The following is a 14,419-nucleotide window of genomic DNA, read 5'->3' as shown; positions in this document are numbered from 1 at the left end:
GCATAAGCACTGGTACTTTCTTGGATTACCCCCTTCCTTAAAAGTTGTGCAATATGATCTTTGACCTCCTTGTACTGAGTGGGTGGTACCCGCCTGTAGGCCTGAGTAACTGGGACATCATCGGTTAAGTGAATTTCATGTTGTATCCTGTCAGCATAGCCAAGGTCCTCATCACTCAACGCGAACACATCAGTGTACTGAGAAATAAGTTTTGCCAGCCTGGTCTGCTGTTCCGTGGTGCCACCAATTTTCAGGTGATCCAATAACAGATGTGGTGCATCTTCCGAAACACTAGCCTCTTTCTGTTCTATCGTTACTTCCTCATGATCTGCAGAGATGCGATTGAAAGACACCTCATCTGCTGGTTCAACACACTCCACTTTGGAAAGGATCCCCAGTCTAGTTTTCGGTGATAACCATAAGTCCTCTTCAGAGAGGTTCACCACTTGTACAGGAAACACACGTTTAGCAACGTCCACCAAGGTAGGGATCACAATCAGGCCACTGGGCATGGGTGTGTTCGTTGGCTCAAGCAACAGCAGCCCATGAGAGTGTTTTGTGCCCCTTTTAGCATACACGGTGGCTACCGAAGCTGCTGGCACATGGGTGGCATTTTTACTTGCCACCCTAGCTGCAGAAACTTTTTCTGCCCCATCATCCATTTGCAACTTTTGCAGCGTTTCTTTCCAAGCTGAATCTAACTGGGCTCCAAGTGTGGAGTCCAAACTGGCAATAGACAACTCTTTGCATCTCTTTATCACATTCATCCCTATAAGCAGTGGAGGATTATTTTTATCCGGCTGCTGGGTTTCATTTGTCATTGTGCTGACCCTATCTGAAACTAAACCGCTGTTCTGCATCCTCACCTGCTGCTTATCAGGATCCCTCACTACCAAAAATCCACACTCTGTAACAGTTAATCCCATAGTCTTCACATCTAACTCCACGTAACCTATGTAAGGAATAGGCAGTGAATTAGCAGCTGTTAGTTTAAGCCACTTGGCTGTGGGAATTATGTCCTCATCCTCACCAAGCAGGGGCTGACGAAAAAATGACTCAGAAAGGGTGCTGACCTGACTTCCACTATCTAATATACATCTAGTCTTGACTCCACCCACCTCAACTTCAACTTCGGGACATGAGCCCACAGCACGTTCTAGGAATCTCTCTCGAGTAAGGATCTGAGAGCCTTTACTTCCACCTCGGATTGCCTGGCTCTTGGCAACCGAGGGTGCTAATTTCCCTGGGCGGGTGTTTCAGAAGTGGTAGGTTGACTTCCCTTTTTGTGTGATCTGCACTCCCGAGCGATGTGTCCCACTCTGTTGCACTTAAAACAAATAGGTTTGCCATCATCAGTATACTGGAACTTTGTTTTTACTCTCCCATCTCTGTGGGAGCTTCCCCGGAAAACAACTCCTTCTCTCACCACATTAACCAACTCCCCTATAGCTTTGCCTTGTTCAGAGAGCACTTTAAGAATATCATCTAATGTGGCAGTTGACCTCTCGGGTGTACTACGTGTAGGTTGGCTTCCATCGCTCCCATCATTGCCCAATATACTCCTGCTTTTTACAACTCTAGTGTTAATGGGCCTGTCCTCTGCTGACCATGAAATTGCTTCCTGGCGCACTTCGAAGAGTGAGGAATCTGGTTTGTCTCTAAGCATTCTGCGGAGCTCCCTTCTGAGTGCGGAATCTCTTATTCCTTCAACAAACTGGTCTCTGACTGCCATCTTTGCATCAAGAATTGCATCTGGTTTTTGTTTTAAAACTGAGCGAAGGATCTGTGACAGTGCGTGGGAATATTCAAAAAAATCTTCACCCTCTACCTGGTGGCGGCTGTAGAAAGTCTGTAAAAGTTGTGCTACACTGCGTTTCTCCCTGTAAGCATCTCTGAGTAAGTTGACAATTTCATCAGGTGCCTTAAACTCATCTTCTGTGCACAACTTGACCTCCTCCAGTGCTGACCCTCTAAGATGTGACATAATGAAATCCACCTGATCTTCCTCTCCCAGACCTCTAGCTCTAATAGCTCGCTGGATTTCATCTAAAAATTCATCAACAGAGCGGCCATCGACTGTTGAATCACCACTAAACGGCTGAATAGGGCGTTCCCTAGGCAAGTAAATGTATGATCGGTTTGTTCCATTACTCAGAGCGGCTATCTGAGCCATAGCCTGGTCATGCTTACAACTTAGTTCTGATAACTGCGTCTGCAGTACAGTGACAGGGTCTATTTCTGAGTCTATGTTGGAGACTGGCTCATTCTCACTGCCTTCCTGCGACATGGCTGAATGTGTTCGAGCGAAGGTCAACAGCTGGATGTCAGGTGTTACTCGGATGCAGGTCCAGATGTGTTGGTCCGATGACTCTTCCTCGTCCCAGGATAAGCTGTCGTCTACCGGGCTGCAGGAAGTTGATCTCCGGGGATGTGGTCACTCCCACGACGATCCTGCCAGGTCTCCGGTGCTGTGGTCACTCCCACGACGATCCTGCCAGGTCTCCGGTGCTGTGGTCACTCCCACGACGATCCTGCCAGGTCTCCGGTGGTGTGGTCAATCCCACGACGATCCTTTTAATGGTTTCCTCCTCACCGGGCACTTAAGCTGGTGCAACTATAGATATTCTGTGTACTCTTTAAAAAAAAATTTTTTTTAATATATTTTTTATTATATTGCAAAAACTCCTGAGTTGCTAATTTTGCAGAACCCCACTCCTGGTACCAAATTGTGTAGCCTGGCGAATTCAAGCCTGCACAGGACACAAAACTGTCTTTGGGTTCTTTATTCCAAAACAAAAATGTAACTCAGGATTTCAGATTTAAAAAAAATGGTAATCAGGAAGATAAAAACAAAAACAAAATGTGGATCTATTATGCCATCTAGATGCTTCTTTTAGCCATTCACTTTCCGATCTTCCAAAATCACGAAAGAAAACAAGTGTAAACAAAACAAAAAGAGAGAAAAAGATCAAATTTAAGAAAAAGAGTACACAATAATAACTACAGCAGGTGCTCTGTGGCCCGAACTGTAACAGGAATGACGGCAAAGTTGATCACCAGTCACAACATTGGCTTCGTCGAGCACTGCTGTAAAACACACGTAAAATGCAGGGACAATTGTACAAATCAAATTACTAATTTCATCAAATTTCTTAAAACAGAATACTTTTACAACAATTACAGTAAACACAACTTCTTTTTTTTACCTTTTTATGTTTGTTTACCCTCTTAACGACTCTTCACGCCAGGTTTCAACCGCCTTGAATCCGCATATCAAAACAACAGTCAAACAACTGTCAAATAACGGTCCCCAGAACACACCACCTCCTCACTGAACTGTTCACCGAAAACCCAGGAAGCGCCCTCTAGTGGCACAACCCTGTACCTACACCTTCTCCACCTGGCTACACTACAATCATTATTTTTTTAATTGTTTGAAATGTAAGATTACGACGGAGTATTAGGGCCACCAAAAAAAAAAAAAAAATTAGAGCCACCAAAAAAAAAAAAAGTAAAATTACGAGATTTTATCTCGTAAATTTAGGAGATAAAAAGTCGTAAATTTACGGCTTTTTATCTCATAAATTTACGACTTCAAATCTCATAAATTTACGAGAAAAAAGTCGTAGATTAAGGAAAAAACACCGAAGTTGTCCGTTTATCGGAACCTAGCTTGAAGATGAAGTATGTGGAGCCTTTTGTGAAGCTTCATTTCCGGATTATTATAGGTGTAAAACAAAGAGATTCTGAACCTTTTGGCGAGTCAAAATCAGATTATTTTCCGTGTAGCAGTCTTTCCGGGGTTCAGTGTCAGTAAAGCGGAGTTTAATATATAAAATAAGGAGCTCAGAGACACGTTTGGGTGTAGACAATCGCTGCAGCCTTTATTTTCCTTTTCATTCACATATCCTGAAGTTCATTTGTCTCATTACGTCATGAACCTGTCATCCCAACACCAATGCGGAAGTAAGCAGTCTTACAAACGCCCACTCCTGCAGATGAAATGTCCCGTTTCAGCATAAAACAATAAAGAGGAATGAAAATAGTGTTTTATATTGGCTTTGGAACGTTGAAAATGCCAAAAAAAAAAAAGTGCTTCTCCTTTTGTGTGACGGAAGCGTCACACAGACGTAGAGTCTTGTCTTTGGTGGAGGAAGAAAGGATTCAAGCAAACAGCTGCAGGGACACCGACGACGGCTTCATCGGGCTGCAGAGATCCTGCAAACCAACCATCAATAAATAAAACTTTAATGAATCGTAAATCAAACAAATGACCTTCCAGACATTTGGAACGTTATCAATAAACATTCAGCTCACCTGTTCAACAAAGTTTAGTCGGTCTTCTCTGCGGCTGCACGGCGTTCACCTGCTGCTCTGCATGCTCACTTCCACTGTAATCTCCTAAAATTACGAGTTTTTTTCTCCTAAATTTACGAGTTTTTATCTCCTAAATTTACGAGTTTTTATCTCCTAAATTTACGAGATAAAATCTCGTAATTTTACTTTTTTTTTTTTTTTTGGTGGCTCTAATTTTTTTTTTTTTTTTGTGGCCCTAATACTCCGTCGTATAAGATAGATAATGTTAAGGAAACTTCAGTTGGTTATTATGAAAAAGAATGGAAAATGAAACTGTTTCATAAACCAAAATTACGAACTTATTTGCAAATTAAGGACACATTTTCTGCTGAGCCATATGTTATGTACAACTTAAAAAGAGGACAAAGATCCTTATGTGATCAACTTAGAGCAGGAGTGCTCCCCCTACAGGTGGAAGTAGGGCGCTTTAAAGGCATTCCTGTGGAGGAAAGACTGTGAGGTCTGTGAGCTGCAAGTGTTGGAGGATGAATTTCATTTTATGTTTTATTGTCCTTTATACGAAAAACAGAAACTTTGTATGTATGAGGTCATAGAAAAGAAATGTCCTGATTTGTTTTGGTTATCTGAAGATAAAATCTTACGTTGGCTTTTTGAAAATAAAATTTTTTGTTTGGCAAATTTTGTGTCAAAGGCATGGAGAATAAGAATGGACACTTTGTATTCTGTTAGACTCTGATTAGGGGGGTTATTGGATTCTGGGGCACCACCAGCCTAACCTGTAGGGGGTGCTGTTGCTGCTGTGCTCGTTCTCATTAGGCCGGCTGGCATTCTGCTCTGTGGTCTAATAGCCGTAGAGTGGGCCCTGAGCGCAGTGTCATAACCCCCGTGGTCGGGCTGGGCCTTGGAATAAATGGATCCATATTCTACCGTTTCTGCACAGCAGTACTAAGCCAGACTCTTTCTTTACTGTTTCTCATACCACATTCAATACAAAATCTTGCTCTACACATTCAAAGCCTTTCCCAACCTTGCACCTCCATACCTCTCTGACCTCCTTCATATCGCCACACCTGCTCCTCCTCCTCCTCTATCCAGTTTTCTGTCCCTTCCACCCGTCTTGTCACCACGGGGAGCAGGCCATTCAGTTGCTCTGCTCCCCGGCTTTGGAACTCACTCCCCCCTGACCTCTGCAACACCGACACATTTCAAATCAAAGCTAAAAACAGTAACTGGAACTGGAACAGTAACTTTGTCATGTTTTTATATATATTTTATTTAAATGTGTATGTATTTAAATTATTGTAACTTTTTATTGTATTTGATATACTGTATATGTGTTGTACGGCGACCTTGAGTGCTCAGAAGGGTGCTTTATAAATAAAATGTATTATTATTGAAGCTGCAGTTCTTACATTTTTTTAGGGTAATATTGGGGAAACTAGGTGGGTGGAGGGAGGAACCTGGTGAGGGAGGGGTGCCAACTGTTGGTGATTGTCCTGTGTTTTAATTTTCATATTTTATGACTTATTTGCTTTTATGTAAAGCGCTTTGTGTTGTCAACTGATATAAAGTCATGAGTAAATTTCATGACTTAGTTCTCACACACACACACACACCCACACACACACACCAACAACAACAACAATTACGGGTAGTCTGCACACAACAATTTACAGGTTGGAAGTATATTCATACGATAATGATGGAAGATTTATCTCACAAGACTTGTGCACACAGACAGGTACACACATAATTTGCATTACCAATATTCTTGTAGAGGGTTGTAAAAACTGTACCCATCCCCCCATATTTGTGCAAAAGTGAATAAGCAGGTGGGCTTCTCAGAGTGAACCTTGCTCACACTGAATGCTCCAGCAAAGGCAGGAGGCCCGGCACCCCACACCCCAGAGCCAGGGGCAAACAGCGCAGCAGCCCGGCTGATCCAGGCATCCAAGACACCGATCGTCAGACAAAGACCCGGGAGCAACCACCCTCAAGCACACCGGACCCCGACTGCACGGAGACCCGGCAGCCCCTCAACCAAGGAGCAGGAGGAACAGAAAGCGTGCAGAGCCGGAGCCCCACTGCACGGAGTCCCCGCCAGGGCAGGAACTCAGGGCCCAGACACAATGCCCCGACTGCTTGAGGCCTACGGCTACACCCAGACAAGAGGCACGCTACAATCCTGAGCCCCCACAGGCAGAGGTAGGCCGTGACAACCCATGGCCAGTCCGCACTCCACACCCCTGCAACCTGCCTGCCAGCTATTTTCCATTTAGAAAAGTGATCAAATGCACTTTGCCAGACCTACTTTTTTGTGCCTCACCGTTCAGAACAGGTTTAGAAGGTGGTAAATGAATGTTTACTCAGCTGTTTGAAAAGACGCTTCGTCCCGCTGGATGTCTCTGGAAGCGCCAACGGACAAAAACCCCACAGGTTGGCACAGAAAAAGCTTCTTTATTGAATGAAATGAACTCAGACGGGTGACATTTGATCTGAAAATACTACAGTCACAGCAGATATCACAAAGCTGCCCTCATCTAAGGAGCTTTGGCAACTTCATTTGTAAATGATCAATAAAAAAAAGTGAACTGTAAGAGTCCCAACTAATGAGAAGCAGTCAGTAGTCCTGTGTTAGTGCCGGTACATTAGAAAGGCCTCTTAAACCAGATCAAAACAGTGAAAGTGGCATCAATTGAAACCCTGTTTCTGTCTTCTCATGGTTCCTGACATTCCCTCTCCTTCACACAAACACTGAGCCTCTTTATTTAGTTTATTAATACCATGGAAGTCATTCTGCTCTTAAGTGTACATCATCTCAGCCATGTGAGACATCTTCTTGGGGATGTAAAGATAATACTCCATGTAGCCAGAAAGGTCCTCTATTGTGATGTCATCAACGTAGGCCCGTGCTTGTTCTGAGCACGATCGAGGCGATCCTGCCGGCAGCGCAGACAAAGACGACAAAGTGGAGCTGCTCAGAGTTCTGCATCTGTCCTCCGGGCCCGGCAGGCCCTGTTCACACTCGGAGATGACATTGCGGAGACCCGTGAAGGAATACACCTCCACACCAGCCCATCCCTGTCGAGAGGCCCTGCAGCTGCATGGGAGTCCACCGTCCTGCCCGCTCTCGTCCTGGACGTCTGAGCACGCACCGTGAGAGCAGGAGCATGAGACATGTGGGCCCTCTGCACAGCTGCGACTGTGGAGCTCCGATAAAGCTCGAAAATCGGCAGCATCTGGAGCCCTGGACCTCCACTGTGCTGCAGCTCCACAATCCACTCCACCACAGGCACTTTTTTCATGACCGCTCTCCTTGCACAGCTGGACAGGTAAAGAACCGGGAGCCTCCCACCTGGGGGCAGCTGCAGCAGAACTCCCACTTCCATGCTGCGTGTCATAACCAGAACCAGACTCAAAGCCCAGAGGGGTGGAGTGGGCAGCCAAGGGAGCAGGGAGGACCACAGGAGCAGTCTTCTCATCGACTGATGGATGCGGATCTCCAGGCTCCGGCACAGCTAAGAGCTGGTGTTTCGGACACCCACCAGATGGTGGCAGTACTGAGGCCGTGCTGGTGCTGCAGTAGGTGAACTTTGGAGGGTGAAGGATGGGGGACTTGGATCTCCGGCGTCGTTGGCTCCTGGTTGCTCCTCTGGTAGATTTTCGAGTGCAACTGAGAATGGAGAGAAAGGAAGAGCAGAGAGAAGATGATTTAGTGGCACCGGTAATTAAAATAATCAAGCATTTTGTGGTACAAGCATCAAGTTCCGCATGGATGTACCTTAGGATGCCCCCTTTCAGAAAAGCCCGTTGCAGACACTGACAGCACTACTCTGTGGGTACCCCGTAAGTTTAAAGATTATATTTTGTGCATGAACAATCCATATTGTTGAGACAGGGGCAAATAAACGTTGAAAATTTTTTGCAACAATTGAGTGTATGTTTTTATCATTGCCGTCTGAAAATGGTCAGAATTGAACTGTTCTGTGAACTGTTTCAATAAGCAACTACAAACGACCGAACCGATCCCAAACCCGTCCAAAACTATTTCTGCCCACAAATTTAGAATCAAAACCGCTTAAATATGTGGGAAACCGCCCAATCTGGCAACACTGATGTTCGGCAAGACAGCTTAAGCTCCGCATTTTGGGATCTGTACTTAATTTGTTACCACCGCTATATATTGTTTCGCAGGCCGGATTTTATTACACGGCGGGCCGGATGTGGCCCATGGGTCTCGAGTTTCTCACACGTGTACTACATGTTTGTCTTTTTTATGTTGGTCTCCGTCGACTCCTGTCAGATGGAGGCGGCCACAGCAGATTTTCACCTTTGCTGCTAAGTCTGCATGATGAAAATTACAGGCCTCTCTCATCTTTTTAAGTGGGAGCTCTTGTACAATTAGCAGCTGACTAAATACTTTTTTGTCCCAAAAAAAGTTTCATTCATTTGTGTTCAGATGACATGACAAGCAAAAGATGACATACCTGTGAAAAATATGAAGAGGCAGTAGGTATTAACTCTATTATCTTCTAGACCAGCAACCTTTACCACTCAAAGAGCCATTTGGATCAGTTTCCCACAGAAATGAAAGAACAGGGAGCCGCAACACTAGAGGTGTTAGAAAAAATCATTTCGCCGATACATCGCGATAGTTCATGTGGTGATACTTGTGTTGATTCAAAATGCTGTCAGGATATTTATTTATTATTTATTTTAATTATTTATGTGTGTTATGTTTTCTTTGATATTCTATTTTTTCCTTTAAATCCAGTAAACCCAATAAAGTATATTCATTTTATGGATGACCACTCATTTTTTTTTAGGAAACAGCTGTTAGTTTGTTGCGAGTCTGGAATCATAAACAGTGAGTCTAAGCCCCGCCCCCGCCTCTCTACCTGTTCACATCCGCTGCAGCTCCAAGTTGTTTTCCCCCGCGTGTGACCATTATCTGATTCAAATCAGACAGTACACACTACAGGAGAAAATCCTGAAAGGTACCTGGTAAAAACCTCTCTGACCGCACGGACAAATTGAACGGGGGTCATGATGATGGCCAACCTGTGTTTAGAAGAAACTCACCAGTGCCAGTGCTCCTTCGGACAGCTGAGTTTGGCCTTTGCTGGTACCGCCTCTGTAACACTTACAGGCCCCGGGATTCTGGAGAAGACGAGAGGATTCAGAGCATTCAGTGGATTGACAGTGCATTCATTTCATCGTTCTGACGTTGACTTGAAAATGTTCTGGAGCACGTGTCTCAACGTGGACAAGGAAGAAACCGTTAAAGCTTTCGCAGAGCAGCCGGACGGACTGCGGTCCAAAGCCTTCTCCGGAGCGCACACCGTAACAAAGCACCCTCCTCTGCCCGCAAACATGAAGCTACAAGTCCGGCTGCAAGCATCACAGAGGCTAAAAGGATACGAACATTATATCCTGTCCCTCACAAAGCAAAAGAGGTGACCTTTAAAACACTGAATGGCATTTACCCTTCCAATCATTTTTTACATACCGTATTTTCACGACTATTAGGCGCACTGAAAAGTTTTACATTTTCTCCAAACTGTAGGGGGCGCCCTATGAGGCGGTGCACCTAATGTGTAGTTCTGAGACATTGGTGGAGGAGTAGTAGAAGACAGCATGAGAACCAACTTAGATTTTTCTCTCGCTGCTTTTTTCTACAATGAGTGTGTATGTATGTGTGCTGTATTGTGTGTTTGCTGAGTTCCAGCATGCCGCACTCCCCCGTTTGCAAAAGGAGGGGGCAGACACTCAGCCAAGTGAGTGTGTGAGAGCGCATTCATTTTGTGTTACTCACAGTTAGGGAGAACAGTAATTTAAAAAAACAAAAAGGTTTTCCTCCAAAAGCACAGAGACTGGTTCTATTATGAACCCGATCTGGAGGCTCTGAGGGTCTGAACGGGAAGTGAACCCCCGAAGGAAGATCGGCTGTCGGCTCTGGAGAAGATCTCCCCCGCCCGCGGTCAGAAACATCATAGCAGGAAATGTTCAACACTGGCATGCATGTTTTACCGGTATGTTATGTTGTGTTGCCTTAACACCCGGTGCGCCTTTTGTATGTGTCAAATACCGAAAAATCACCCATAACTGAGACCGCGCCCTACAACCCGGGTCGCCCTATGATCATGAAAATACAGTTCTCGCTTTAACTGGAATAGCGATCTGTGTCTTTTGTAGAAAACAACGTAGAAACTGAGGAACATCTTTTCTTTGAATGTTTGTATGTAAAAGAGTTTTGGTCTTCTTGTCATAATTGGTTGAAATCAAAAAAATATCATCATTAATCCTTTACAAGCTTGAGGTTTTAAATGTTTTTACTGATACGTTCTAATTTACAAGCCTACAATTGCAGCAGAGCTTTTAACACACTAGAGCGTTTTTTTTTGATATTGTACGTGACTGTTGTCTCACAGCAATCTGGCTGGAGGCCACTGCTGCTGGTAACAGCAAAGTGATCAAGTCAGAAAACAACGGTGAGCTGACATCAGGACCACATCTTAAGAGGAAAATTCATGGAGGAGGAGCTTTGAAATAAATCAAGGTTTTTGAAAGACTGACTAGGTTTAGCTAGTCACTTGCTTTCATTTCCATCATGACCACTGGTTGAAAATCTCTAATGTTCTTACTGTGGTTATAATAGTAATTGAATTAGAAAAGTTCAGACTCTGTGTTAAAACAAAAAAAGGTGATTTTAATTTCTAACAATGCTTAAATAATGTTAAAGTCGTTTCAGGGCGAGCTGCTCATCTGCTAACATGAAGTAGAGGAGACCTTAAGTTATATCAGAGACAATCACTCCCACTAAAGACTCTTCTTTCTTAGATAAGACGATGTAGTTTGTTAGTGATCATGTGAGCCCCATGTGAGGCCTCCAATGGCAAACACAAGTGTATCACACATGAACCTATTGCTCAATCAACCAGCAAAAACAGTTGTTAGTAAATCTGGATGAGTTTGCTCTTCTTTACCACCAAAAATCAAATAGTTTAATTCGATTAAAAAGTGTCTTGACTGATTGACCCTGACACCCAGCATCGATAAGAACACAGATGCACAACTGAATGCAGGAGAAAGGCTGGACAGGTGGAGGGAGACAGGACTAAGCTCCATTTCAGGTTTGGGTTACAGACCAGAAGATCTACTCATTTCTGGAGTTCAGTTTTCATCAGCTCAGGTCAAACTTTCAAAGTTTGCTTGAAAGAACCAAAAGAGAACTGAGGCAGAACACAGAAATACCTGGGCTGGAACTCAGTTAAACTAAAGAAGCAATAGAAGTGCTGCTGGTGAAAAAACTGGGAGGATTGGAGGGGACAGGTGAGTCTGCAGGTGGTTACCTTTCAGCATCTACTTTCAGTTTCTTGAAAGCTGTCTGCAGTATCTCCTCCTCACAGTCTTGACCTCCTGCCTCCATGGTTGGAGGAGGCTGCACTGACCAGCCACCCAGCTGCAACACGCAGACACAACAGGAAGTCATGGGTCAAATCTTTGGTTTGTCTGGAGTTTCTGTGTAAAAAAATGTGTAAGGCACAGACGGAGAGAGCAATAGGAAAACGGGGGAATGTTCTTCAGATCCTCAAAAGAAATTAGAAATGTGAGAAACATTAAATCAGAGACGTATGAAGGAGTTACTAAAATGAGTAAAAAATATGACCCTTTTGGCAAAGATGCTCTGCTATTTGAACAGGTGTGCTGGTTGCAACCTCTGCACCAAGCTCACTAACTAGCCATCACCACTAAAATACTGAGCCCACTGGATAGACCGTTGACTGTATATGAGAGCTGGACTGAGCCAGTGTGACGTCTCCCAGGGAAAATGTTTTCTTCTAACAAAATCAAGCCAATTCAGTCACCATACGGGTCCCGCCGTTTTGGAACCAGACAACATCAGTAAGGAGCGGTCTGAGTTATCATTGTTATGGCAACCACTCTTACTTTGCTTTGTTGTAGTTTATGGACCAGATAAGAGAGACAGATGGACAGACAGACAGAGAGGCAGATGTGGAAAAAGGAACATGGATCTATGTTTCCGACCCTGGTCCTCGAAAAACTCGGTCCTGAGCGTTCTGCAAAGTTATCCTGCCTAATCACACCACTCTCAGCTCATCGTCACGCTCTGCAGATAATGGCGGTCATCAAAGGCAGGTGTGTTTGAGCTGGGTAGGGTTGAAAAACTGCAGGACAGTGTTCTGGGTCAAAGGATATATAGATTACAGAAACAAAGGCATAAAAAGAGGAAACAGCAAAGCAGAGGAGGAAAGTTTCTTGAGCATGTTATCAATAACTAAATACAAGCTATAGTTTCTGCACAACCACCCACACACACACACACACACACTCAACTACTCACACAAACCTATCAACACACATTTACCCCCAGTCTGCACAAACCTGCAGATCCACACAGAAACAAACTAGCTAAGACACATGTACATACATGTACACTAACACACACATCCATCTGTTTAAGTAGCAGCGAAATAGGATGTTACAGAAAGAAAGATGGAGGTGTCTTGGAGTGTATTCTTTCTTATTCATATCCCTGCCCTTAACAGGACTGGACTTTTAAATGGGGTGTGTGTGTGTGTGTGTGTGTGTTAGTGTGTGTGTGTGTGTGCGCGCGCCTGTCCGGAGGTGAAAATGATGAGTCATGCTAAAGCACCGTGTGTTTTTTCATCTCTGCATTTTCTCTGCTAGAGGAAAAACTGATGGTGGAAGATAAACATATTTAATCTGAAACCTCAACATGATTCTGAACCAACCAAAGAGCAAAGGCAGCTCAAACTCTGGTTTACAGGCGCCTCCGTGTCTGCTAAGCTTTACAGACAGACGTTTTTATGGAACAGAAACTGGATTCCGTTCAGTCTTCAGGCCCGATTCCTGAGGGGACTGTGAAAGAGTCCGATAACCTTCAGGATCGGTGTAAACAGTAGGTTGTTAGGCGCTCCTCTGACTGAGTCTGTCCGCACAGCTATGGAGGAGAGCCAGACATCGTCAAACTATTGCGTGTACTCTGAAAAGCTGCGTATACGTTTACCCGCAATACTCACGGTTAACTTTCCCTGGACTCGCCAAAGAGAAAGGGAGAATCCCTGGACATGCGAGGGTTCTTCTCAGGAGATGAGCCGACAGTGAGACTGACGATAGCGCCGACAAGCTAGCTGCACTGTCTCCTGTGCTAGCTTTAGCAGCTAGCAAGCAACGCGAGCCTTTGGAAGCTAAACGAGCCGCACGGGGCCGAAATATGACCAGCTGTGGTTTAGACGTCAGTCTACAGAATAACAGCCAATAACTAGCGCCACGAACGAACCAAGGCGTCAGAAACCACGCTGGAGGGGCAGTTACCCCTACTGGGCCGCGGCTTGTTTACAGTCGAACCGTCGCAGTGACTTTGCAACAACAGCGTCGCTGACGTCAACAGGACGAAAATCATAGTGACGTCATTCAGTCTGTCTGTCGCTCGGCTATAAATATTTACTGTATTCATATGAGTTTATGTGAAAACACGGAATAAAGACCTGAGATAAATGTCCTTGAAAAATTATTACCCACGGGTCAAGAGCATTGATTGTATATTGAACAAGATTGAGTGGCCCCTCCCCCTGGCGTTCCAAACAGGAAGTGGCTCCAAGAATCCCAATTTTTTATTTTTATTCAAAACACAAATGACATGCAGCAAATAACATGGAACATCAATTGTTCAAAGTAAACGCAAAGGGGAAATACATTCACAAAAATATAAATTATATTAAATTCTAAAGCTGAGCAAAATGACATGTTTTATTGCTTTTTTGTTTGTACTGGGAGAAATTGAACATAAGTGAAACCTAATTTGGGCCTATTAATAAAAAAAATGTGAAAGCTTTATTGTTTAATTTAGTTTTGTAAATATGATACTTGGGGGGTATTCCAGGAAGCATGTTTAAACTAGCCTGACTTTGAGCCTGACTTCTGGCTGAAATCCGCCTGAACTTGCTTACTCTGGGTATGTCGGTTCCAAAAGACCGGATATGAGTTGGCCTAATTACGCTCGACTTGGTAACCCTGGGTTAACGCACGGTACATAAAGACATTCTCAATAGATCGC

The 14,419-nt window shown here is 44.2% G+C and overlaps 1 protein-coding gene across 1 annotated transcript; it reads right to left on the bottom strand.

The window, feature by feature from the left end:
* Positions 1-6,754: 6,754 nt before the first annotated feature.
* On the bottom strand, positions 6,755-13,896 carry oser1 (oxidative stress responsive serine rich 1). The gene is made up of 4 exons (XM_004068596.3): positions 13,383-13,896; positions 11,670-11,779; positions 9,400-9,477; positions 6,755-7,990 (listed from the first exon to the last, which is right to left on the bottom strand). Exons 2-4 carry the CDS (start codon positions 11,744-11,746, stop codon positions 7,120-7,122), a joined length of 1,026 nt encoding a protein of 341 aa, XP_004068644.1. The 5' UTR covers positions 11,747-11,779; positions 13,383-13,896; the 3' UTR covers positions 6,755-7,119.
* Positions 13,897-14,419: the final 523 nt, after the last annotated feature.

Source organism: Oryzias latipes, chromosome 5 (genome assembly GCF_002234675.1).
Source record: "Oryzias latipes chromosome 5, ASM223467v1".
In the NCBI taxonomy this organism is placed as follows: Eukaryota; Metazoa; Chordata; class Actinopteri; order Beloniformes; family Adrianichthyidae; genus Oryzias; species Oryzias latipes.
The sequence above is the reverse complement of the archived record's forward strand: the minus strand, read 5'-3'. Positions and strand labels throughout refer to the sequence as shown.

What these genes read in the sequence shown, in the direction of transcription:
- oser1 (XM_004068596.3), bottom strand. Translation starts at nt 11,746, where the DNA reads ATGGAGGCAGGAGGTCAAGACTGTGAGGAGGAGATACTGCAGACAGCT. An exon ending in CTGAAAGTAGATGCTGAAAG is followed by an intron (nt 9,478 to 11,669) that starts GTAACCACCTGC and finishes CGTCTTCTCCAG; the next exon opens with AATCCCGGGGCCTGTAAGTG. An exon ending in CCGAAGGAGCACTGGCACTG is followed by an intron (nt 7,991 to 9,399) that starts GTGAGTTTCTTC and finishes CTCCATTCTCAG; the next exon opens with TTGCACTCGAAAATCTACCA.